Below are 10,501 nucleotides of genomic sequence, written 5' to 3' on the forward strand. Positions count from 1 at the left end.
ATGTGTATGTTGTATATGAGTTGCATGTATTGTGTGTATGTTGTATGAGTGTGTGTTGTATGAGTGTGTTGTACATGTATTTGTGAGTTGTATGTTTTGTATGCTGTATGAGTGGTATGTGTTTTGTATGCTGTATGAGTGGTATGTGTGGTATGAGTGTTATGTGTTGTATGTGTGTATATGTTGTATATGAGTTGTATGTATTGTATGTATGTTGTATGAGTGTTGTGTGTTGTATGTGTTGTGTGTTGTGTGAGTGTTGTGTTGTGAGTGCATTGTACATGTATTTGTGTTGAGTTGCATGTGTTGTGTGTATGTTGTATGTGTTATATGTTGTATGAGTGTGTTGTACATGCATATTGTGTTGTGCATGAGTTGCATGTGTTGTATGAGTGTGTTGTATGTGTATGTTGTGTTGTGCGTTGCATGCATTGTATGTTGTATGAGTGTGTTGTACGTGAATGTTGTGTTGAGTTGCGTGTGGTGTGTGTTTTACGTGCATGTTGTGTTGAACGTGAGTTGCATGTGTTGTACGTGAGCTGTATGAGTGTGTTGTATGTGTTGTGAGTTGCATGTATTGTGTGTATGTTGTATGAGTGCTGTATGTGCATGTTGTGTTGTGAGTTGCGTGTTGTGTGTTGTATGAGTGTTGTGTGTTGTATGAGTGTTGCATGTGCATGTATGTGAGTTGTGTGTTGTGTGCTGTATGAGTGCATTGCACATGCATGTTGTGTTGTTTGTGAGTTGCATGTTGTCAGTGTGTGCCGTGTGAGAGGCAGAGCATCCACATGACTGCTCCTCAGCGAGTCCTGCCTTGCAGCCCCTTCCGAGCATGTATCATCCCAAGCAGTCTAGAAGCAGCAGCATGTTTGCCTCTGCCCCTCCCCAGGAGGCCTCAGCCGGATTCTGCGCTCAGCCCGCTGCTGGGCCGTCTGCCTCTCTTGTCTCTCTTGTCTCTCTTGTCGTCCTCCTGCGCCTCCTCCTTCTCGGGACCTGCATCCTTCCTCTGTGCTCCCTGGCAAGCCACACCTGGGATGTGGGAGTTCAGGCTCTCCCCGAAGCCGTTTGCTCCTCCCTGAAGAGCGCCCCCCTTGACTGGCCATGAGCAGCTGGAGTGGATTGCAGGGAAGGGAGGTGGGTGTTCCTGTAGAGACGCCGGGGTCTTACCTGGGGAGAACAGAGCCAGCGTTGGGCAGGCCGCCCACCTGAGGAAGGGGACGGGGCGGGAGGAGCCTCTCGTGGACAAGGGGCCCACCTCCTGCCCTCCTTCCCTCTATCCCAGTCTGTTGTGAGGGAGGGCTGGGCCCTAGGTGATTTCTATGCAGATCTTCCATTATCCAGGCTGTGAAACAAATACTTCTGTTTTTAAGATCAGAGGAAATCTCCTTTTGTTTGTCTGCCTTTTATTTTATTTTATTTTATTTTATTTTATTTTATTTTATTTTATTTTACTTTTTTTGAGAAGGAGTTGCCCAGGCTGGAGTGCAGTGGTACGATCTTGGCTCCCTGCAACCTCCACCTCCTGGGTTCAAGCAATTCTCCTGCCTCAGTCTCCTAAGTAGCTGGGATTGCAGGTTCCCGCCACCACATCTGGGTAATTTTTGCATTTTTAGTAGAGATGGGGTTTCACCATGTTGGCCAGGCTGGTCTCGAACTCCTGACCTCAACTGATCCACCCGCCTCCGCCATCCAAGGGGTTGGGATTACAGGCGTGAGCCACCATGCCTGGTCCGTCTGCCTCTTAGTTAGAATCTGTATATTTTATGTTTTAAATTTCACTTTTCCAGGTCAGAGCCGTAGTGTTTTTTTTTGTGTGTGGTGTTGCTATGAATGTCCTTTACGATTAGGAGACTGGGTTGGTGCCCTCGCCCTGGCGCCCTGCTCTTTCAGATGAGGTGGGGGTCAGCTTGGCTGCTTCTGATTTTGGGGGGTGCACTGCTTCTTGGGGCAGCTTGCCGGCAGGGGCTGCCTGTGGTGTTTCCTGGGGAGCTACATCTGTCCTTGTAGGCCTGGGGAAGCAGGCTGGCCCTGACTACACGCCTCAACACACGTGCCTTCCACCGGACCCCAGGCCCAGGTCCAGACCCCAGCTGCGTCCTGTGTAGCCTGTTCAGCTGCTGCCACCACGGCTATTGAACTTTTAATACCTGTGCGCAGACAGGCCACGGGCCCACCTCGTCAGCTTTGCTTACCCCCAGTTCCATGTTACCTGTGCAGAACCCGGCTGCTCCCTGCAGTCCTGCAGGCGTGGTTTCCCCGGCCCCAACTCAGGCCGCAGGATCTCAGTCTCGGTGATTCTGCTGCAGCGGGCCGGGCTCTGGGAGCCAGCGGCTTCCCCACGCGGCTGTTACTCACGTGTCCACATCGGTGCAGGAGGGAGGGCGGCCGGGGAGGGAGGCGGGGCGCTCTGGATTCTTCTCACCTGCTCCTCACCCGCTCTGAACGCAGACCAGCCGTTCTTCTCGTTCGCTTTTCCAGGGATGCTGTGAGGCTTTCGCGGGTGGGGAGTGATGCCTTTTGCTTTCTTCTCACCTTCCCAGTAGGTGCTGAAGGAATAACTAATAATAATGAGGCCAGTTCGGAGGAAACAGAAACTCACAATTACCTATGTTGCGTGGTCTTGTATTACTCCAAATAGCCCCTCTTTCCCACGAACTCGCAGCCGCGCTCCCTTCCTCCACCGTAGCCCCGCGTCCAGGGAGGAGCTGCGGGATCTCTGCTGTTCAGGGGTCCTGCCGGCCTGCGTTGGTGACGGACAGCGCTTAAAAGTTAGAGCACCCCATAAACGCCACGGCAGACTTCGACGTCTGCTGGGGGAGGGAAAGCGCTTCTTTGAGTGATTTCCACTTGATTATTGACCTCTCATCAGCAGATGGTGTGGAAGGATGACTGACTCGTCTGAGATTTATGGAGTGTTCCTGGAAGAGATAAGCCTGGCTCTGGTTTCCTTTCCGTCTCACATCGGTTGGTTTGATTGATGTGTTTTGTTTTGGGGAAGCTGCTGAGGAGGAAAGTCACGTGAGGTCTTCGCCCAGGGATTCCCCCGTGTGAGAATCTGGCTGTGGTTTCGCGCAGCGTGTGGGTCTGGAGGATGCAGGCCGCGTCCCAGTCCGCGTGTGCCTCGTCACGTGGCGGTGAAAGCATGGATTCCACGAGTCTTTCGCTAGAGAAAATCCAGGCACTCCCAACCCACTGCGTGTGGTTTTCTTTTGGAAATGTCTCTAACTCGTACTGGACTTAGAGTTTATTTAGTGTTTCTTATGTGAAGTTTCCTGGAACTGTTGAAAATATTTTCTATGCTAGATGATAGCATTACTGGACTCATACAATTAAAACTTTTCCTTTAGATTATTTATTACCTATCCCCTATTTTTTTTCAGTTAAAAAAGCACCACCTAGAACAATGTCTTAATGATGACACCATGATTAGTATATTTAACTACAGAGTGAGGTTAATAATGAATTAAGAGTCACGAGTATATAATATAAAGCATGGTGAAGGTATCTATGTATATTTTATGAGCCATCCAAAGTAAAAAGTAAATTAGGATCAACTCACAGGTGCAGAAATGTTATTTTTATTTTCTGTTTTATTCAGGAAATCTAAATGTTTAAAGCTGGGTTTTTTTTTTTTTTTTTTAAATTTCAAGGTCAACTCCAACAGAATCGATCTGTTCCTCAGCAGACCCAGGGTAGAGTACAGGTGTTGAACAGATTTGGGGATCTGCTAGTCGCGATTCAGTAGATATTTTCTTGTTAGTTAGTAATTAAAATATTTTATAGTTATAAAGGTTGTAATGTACTTTTTGAGCTTTATTACTATATATATATTCCTTCAGGAATCTCTGAGAACTCTCTACTCTGTTTTTTCCCGTCTATTTAGTGTTACGTTATGAGTTTTAATTCCTTCTACCCTGATATTTATTTTAAAAATTCCCTATATATTTATAGATATATATTTGGTGCATTTTAAAATGCTTGATACATTAACATTTTAAAATATCAAAAATATTTTAGAATATACATTTTTTAAAATGTAAAAAGTAACAGTATAAAAATTGAGGTACATAAATTTAAAAAAATCATCCTTACAACTCTTAGTACCAATGATTTCTCTGTATCATTGTGAAGCTGATTAACCTGGACATATGACAACGATCAATAGTGTTAATGTGCCAAGTTTATAACTAGGCTTACGCGTGTCATCTTATTGGATGATTTATTAACCACATGAAACAGCCAGTGTTACGAAAGGGACGTTTGAGATTTAAAGCCTTGCCTGGGTCCTGCTGGGGGTGAGGTGAGTCTGGGCCTACCCAGGACTGCTGATAAGGGAACACAGCAGACTTGGTGATTTTTAGTCAAGAACTCACGGAATTTCAATGCGTCTCCCCAAACCATTCCTTCTTTTCTCTCTCCCGGAGCGAAATAGAATTGTTAGGCCCATGTGTTGTGTCTTGTGAAGGTTTATTGATTGCAAGGCCCCAGGCTTTGCACAACAGGCAGATGGGAGTTCCTATGTGGAGATGCCCTGAGCTACGTTGAAAACACTTGATCCTTTGTGTCCGGGCTTTTCCCCTCAGCACTGTGGATGCTCCGGCCCAGAGGAGCCTTTGTGGGAGGCCGTCCTCAGTGCCTGTGATGCTGAGTGTCACCCCTGCCTCCCACCCTCTGGTGTGGCCCCCTGGAGCCCTTGTGGGGAGCCTTTGTGAGGAGGAGACTGTTCTCGGTGCCTGCGGTGCTCAGCGTCAGACCTCTGCCTCCCACCATGCCATCAGCATCCCTCCTCCCAGCAGAATCGCCCCTACTTGAGAACCGCTGCTTTAGGTGGTGGCGTGAGACGTGCAGGTTTGTGTTTCTTCATTAGGAGTTTTAAATTTCTGAAAGTCTAGTTGTGGTGACTGTGAAACGTACCTGAATGCGGACCTTCGAGTAGACAAGCTTCCGGAACTGTCGTGGCACACGCATTTCAAGCTGCCCAGGTGTAAATCTGCATACAACTTTATTTCTCAGAGATCTTGACCTTTTTGAGGCACGGATCGTGCCATCTTTGCATAGCTGCTTATGCCTCTAAGTGCTTCTGTGTGCTGGAGGCTGCTGTCCTGTCCCTGCTTCCTAGGATGCAGGGCTGTGGAATTTCTGCTGTGTTCCATGAAGGGTTAAAGCGTTCCAGGGAGGGAAAGTCTGAGATTTTCCTTTTTAAAGACACTTCTAGTCAGGGAAGTGCTTTCCAGCCAAGTCCGTCTGTTCTCTCCTGGGATGGACAGGGCAGCTGCCGTCCGTGTTCCCGAGCCTCGAAAGCCGTTTTGAAGTTCCAGCCTGGCCTTTACTTTCCCAAGCCTATTTCAGCTGATTTCAGCCGACCTCAGCCTTCCCTTGTAGATCTTTCTATTCATTTAATTGGCGTCCTTGCTTTCTTGTACCATCTCCCAGTTTTCCACAGTTTATTTACACTGGACATAGAATTGCAACAGAAACTCCCCCATGCTGGGGGAGGGCTGCCCCAGGGGTCTCCCCCCTGCAGACCACGCTGTCCACTGGAGAGTGGTATCACTGGGTCATGGTCACCATCTGCCCCAGCAGGGGCCAGAGTGTTTAGAGTCTTTCCTGGACATAGACACCCTTTTGTCTGACGTTCAGATAAAACCAATCACCATATTCAGTGAATCAAAGAGATCAGAGCTGGGATCCGTTAGTGCACATCCACCTCTCCCGAGAGTGCGAGAGTGTTCACGCCTCTTCCACGCGGGGCTAGGCTGCTGCTGAGCGTGGTTCTGCTGGCTGTGGGTGTGGCCTCTTTCCTCAACCAAAGCCATCGCAGGCCTGCCACAGTTTTGATTCTTCTAGAAGAAAAAAGGCAACACAAGAGAAACAAGATGAGGTAGATTGGAAACCTTTAAAAATTATTTCCTCAAACATTGTATATATTTTTTGCCCATACCTAATTTGATAGCAATTTAAAAAAGATTAAAATGAAAAGAAAATTCCCCTGTATCAAGTCTTTGAAAGGCATCCAACTTGGTTTTCATACAATTATTCTCTCTTTGGAGTCAGACTTTACTGGTTTCAGTAATGTGTAACAAATGCCCCGGCATGAACAGGTTTAGGAGCAAACAGCTGCTTTGTGGTTAGAGTTCAGCTGGCGGGGCCCAGCTGTGGGGGTGCAGCCTGCGCCTGCCTGTGCGCCAACAGGGCTGGTCACCTTGAGCATCCGGGAGTGTCTAGGTGAGTGAGGTCTGGGCAAGGCAGCATCCACACACCTGTGTAGTTCTCACTTTGTCCACGTTATCCGGCAATGCCACAAAATTATCAAGTAAGTGTTCTCCAAGTGCGTACTCACTCAGTGTTTGGAAGGTGCACAGGTACCTCATACAGCACCTTCAGGAGGAGCTAGGAGCCCAGGAATGAGAGCAGTTGTGAGGCCTGTACTGTCTTTGCATAGATAAAATATGCACGTGCATATCTGAGGCCAGAAAGTTAGATTGGGGCCAGAACGTAGAAGTCCTTACCTGTCGGATACTAGGGAGCCACTGAGGGTTTCGGAGAGAATCGTGTCTCTGATGTGCGGCATGCCGTGAAGCCGGGGGAGACAGGGCAGGCTCATGCAGGGCACTCGCCGCTGTGAGAGGAGGAGAGAATGCAGCCAGTGAGCTGAGCGATTCGGTGCCTGGGTCAGGAGGGGAAGAGGGAGTGCAGGAAGGCGGATGAAGCTGCGAGTCTGCACCACGAGGTCGGCGTTGTGCTTTGCTGGAGATCAGGAGGAGAAGCAAGTGTGGACCAGACTCAGAGATACTTAGAGACACCACTGCAAGCTGCGAGTTTGGAAATACGGAAGGAGGCTTGGGGAAAATCTGGAGCAGGGTGCATTTGGGAGCCTCTTAGGTAGAAGTGCAGGTCAAGTAGCCAGTGTGAGGCGTACATGTCTGGAGAGACGAGGCCAAAGGAAAGCCCGCATTTGGAAATGGAGGAAGGGTTGGAAGACCCAGAAAAGGTCCTGCTTAGAGTCCAGAGAAGAGCTGGATGGCGCAGTTCACCAAAGCCCAGAGCCGAGAGTTTCCAGGAGAAAGTCCCAAGTGTTGCTGAAAACCAGCGGGCAGGACTCCAGTTGGAGCCTGCCAGGGGAGCCTGGGTGCCCTGATCCCTGAGAGCAGCCAGAGCTTGGGGGTCTCGGCGGAAGTGGGTGGGAAGTGCAGGGAGCAGGTGGAGATGGTCCTTCAAGGCCTGGTGCTTCACACGGGCAGCCAGCCGTGGACCAAGACACAGCTGGAGAGGGGCCTGAACCCAGAGCGTCTCCAGGTGGAGGAGGGAGCCAGGAAGGGCAAAAGTACCTGGAAGAAAAGGGGCAGGCATGGAGCCAGGTCCCCAGGGCTGCAGTCTTCTTTCTCTGTTCATGGACTGGTTGTTGGTTATTCTGAGTTCTCGAAGTCATCCACTCTGTGCGGTCCAGAGAAAGTTCCCAGGGGTCTCAAGCCCGGAGCAGGCCTCGTGCTTTTCCGAACACTGCGTGTTGACTCAGGGTTACTGTCAATGGCTAATTCTAGCATGTCCTTTGTTGAAGTCTGCAGAAGAGCCTCAACCAGCACCAGCTTTTGAAGAACTTATAAAACTTGTGTTCTTCTGATTCTGGGATTTTTGCCTGAAATGCCTCGTATATTTTTGGCTAGGTGTTGTTAGCACTTGTGTTACGGCATTTGGAGCTCTGTATTTTTGTGATGTGCTAGCTGTGAGGATGGTTAAAATTAGATTCCTAGAAATCAGGTTATAGGAGCTCTCGGCCACGCTTCCTGGGTTATGTTTTGACACCTCATAGTGCATCCCGTTGTGGTGGCTATTCTTAGTATTTGTGGAACACCTGACTCGTGATGCTAGGAGAATGTTATTTGTTTTCTTTGTAAGTCTAATGACCTTGTAGAGTCTTTATACCCGTCTTTTATAAATCAGCTTTAATATACTTGATAGTGTCCTCATTGTGCCCTTGAAAAGCAGGTGCACATTTTAAAAGTCATCCTTTTAAAATCCTTTTCTTCAGCCTGTGCCCTTTGTCTGTTTTGTTTCCTTCACTGCAACATCATAAAACAGGGACAAGGGCTAGAATCTGTTTCATACACAGAGCTTGAAACAGGGACAAGGACTAGAGTATCTGTTTCATACACAGAGCTGAACTGTGCTGAGCGACCTGCTTTGCCGACGTCTGTTTCTGTCTTGAGAGGGAACCCAGGCCTCTTGACTTTTCCTTTTGTACATTTGCAAAAAGAATATTTTTTTCCTGTCTCGGGTCCATTCCACTGTGGGATTCTCTCCTAAGGCTGTTTCTTTGCCTTCCATTTTGACAACTATGATTTAGTTTTCAAAATGATGAAAGGGTAGTGAAAAGGCCTGGGAAAGAGAAAGCAGGAAGGGAAGGAATTATCTCATGATTTTAGTCAGAAGGAAATCACTCAGACAGAAACGCTATTACAAGTGGGTCAGATCCCAGGAAGTGGGATTGAATAAGTGGCATCGTATCACACAACTCTGTTTTACATTGTTGCTGTTGCCAGGGGTAACAAAAAGAACGAGTATATTCATTCCGAGGTCAAATATATCTTTGCTGACTCTGACTATAATTAGCAGAATTCGTTCAGTTCAAGTTTGAGAATGCCTTTACAGAAGAGGGTCTTCGTGCACGTGTGCCTATTTCTATTTATATGTTCACACGTATTGGAGTATAAATGTGTGTGTGCTGTGTGTGAGACCTCATTCTTTGAAATCAAGAAATGTGCAGTAGAGCTTATTTATTATGAGAAGGTACATTTGGGGGATAAACCACTTTGTTTAGAATTGAATAATGGGGTCTTTGGGGGTGTATATATGTATGTGTGTTTGCATTTATGTGTATGAAAGTGTGTATTGCATGTATGTGTGTTGTGCATGTGTGCCTTTGTGTGTAATGTACACATGCATGCATGTGTATATGTGTGCATGCGTATTTGTGTTGCATGTATGTGTGTGCATGTGTTACATGTTTAGGCACGAGAGTGCACATATGTGCAAGTATGCATGCATGGATGCTCGTGTGTGTATAGTTATACATGTATATTTGTGCATGTTATGTCTACGCATTTACCTATGTATGTGTGTGTCAGAATGTATATGTATATGCATGTGTGTTTGTTGTATCTTTGTGCATGTGTGAGTGTTGTGTGTATGTGCATGCATGTGTTACGTGTTGGTATTATGTGATTATGTGAATGTGTGTGTGTGTGTGAATGTATTGCATGTAGGTGTGCGTGTGCATGTGTGTGTGTGTGTGATATGTGTATGTGCATGCATGTGTTATGTGTTGGCATTATGTGATTATGTGAATGTGCATGTGTGAATGTATGTATTGCATGTAGGTGTGCGTGTGCATGTGTGTGTGTGTGTGCTATGTGTCTGCATGCATGCATGCATGTGTTATGTGTTGGTATTATGTGATTGTGTGAATGTATGTATTGCATGTAGGTGTGCATGTGTGTGTGTGTGTGATATGTGTCTGTGCATGCATATGCATGTGCACATTGGATTTGTGAATGCTCTCCGGGAGGGGCATGTTCCTGGAGACAGTGCATGGGATCCTCCGCTGTCCTCTCAGGGAGAGAGACATTGTGAAGGTTCGAGCTATTAGGTAAATGTGCCTGATGTTCTATAAAATATATATTTACATATACCACTGGGGTTAAATATATGTTAAATGGGTGCAAAGCTGTTATATTGCATTAAAAGTCATGTTAATACTTCCTTGTTAAAGGCTTTGTGAATGATTTCCTGTACATGGGACATAACACACCACACAGAATTACAGCGGGTCAGTGGTGATATTTGCCAGGAGGTCTGGCTTATGATTGGTATTTCTAGTTGCAGACATGCAGGTTGAGCTTTGCTGGACTTAGAGGAGGGTCATGGACTGCCCACTGAATGATGCCAACACCTCTGCTGCTTCCTTGTTCTGCCGGCTTCATCCAGAGCTGGGACAGCTGCTCTGAGACACACTGTACTTTTCTCTCCATAAAAATCTGCAGCATTGCTAGCAGTCCAGCAGCAGATCGAGTGGCAGGTCCAGCGTCAGGTCCAGCGTCAGGTCCAGCGTCAGGTCCAGGGACAGGTCCAGGGACAGGTCCAGCGTCAGGTCCAGCGTCAGGTCCAGGGACAGGTCCAGCGTCAGGTCCAGCGTCAGGTCCAGCGTCAGGTCCAGGGACAGGTCCAGGGACAGGTCCAGGGACAGGTCCAGCGTCAGGTCCAGCGTCAGGTCCAGCGTCAGGTCCAGGGACAGGTCCAGGGACAGGTCCAGGGGCAGGTCCAGGGGCAGGTCCAGCGTCAGGTCCAGCGTCAGGTCCAGCGTCAGGTCCAGGGACAGGTCCAGCGTCAGGTCCAGCGTCAGGTCCAGCGTCAGGTCCAGGGACAGGTCCAGGGACAGGTCCAGCGTCAGGTCCAGGGACAGGTCCAGGGACAGGTCCAGCGTCAGGTCCAGCGTCAGGTCCAG

The 10,501-nt window shown here is 48.0% G+C and overlaps 1 protein-coding gene across 1 annotated transcript in view; it reads right to left on the reverse strand.

Annotated features, from left to right (window-relative positions):
* Window positions 1-895: 895 nt before the first annotated feature.
* The window catches only part of PRR26 (proline rich 26), a 15,595-nt gene continuing 5,989 nt past the window's right edge, over window positions 896-10,501 (reverse strand). Inside the window, 8 exon segments of the mRNA XM_023192441.3 lie at window positions 896-1,075; window positions 2,210-2,317; window positions 2,423-2,558; window positions 2,682-2,740; window positions 4,915-4,950; window positions 5,655-5,720; window positions 5,723-5,843; window positions 6,510-6,599. Of these exon segments, the coding sequence (XP_023048209.3) occupies window positions 896-1,075; window positions 2,210-2,317; window positions 2,423-2,558; window positions 2,682-2,740; window positions 4,915-4,950; window positions 5,655-5,720; window positions 5,723-5,843; window positions 6,510-6,599 (796 nt within the window).

This window comes from Piliocolobus tephrosceles, chromosome 9, assembly GCF_002776525.5.
Source record: "Piliocolobus tephrosceles isolate RC106 chromosome 9, ASM277652v3, whole genome shotgun sequence".
NCBI lineage: Eukaryota > Metazoa > Chordata > Mammalia > Primates > Cercopithecidae > Piliocolobus > Piliocolobus tephrosceles.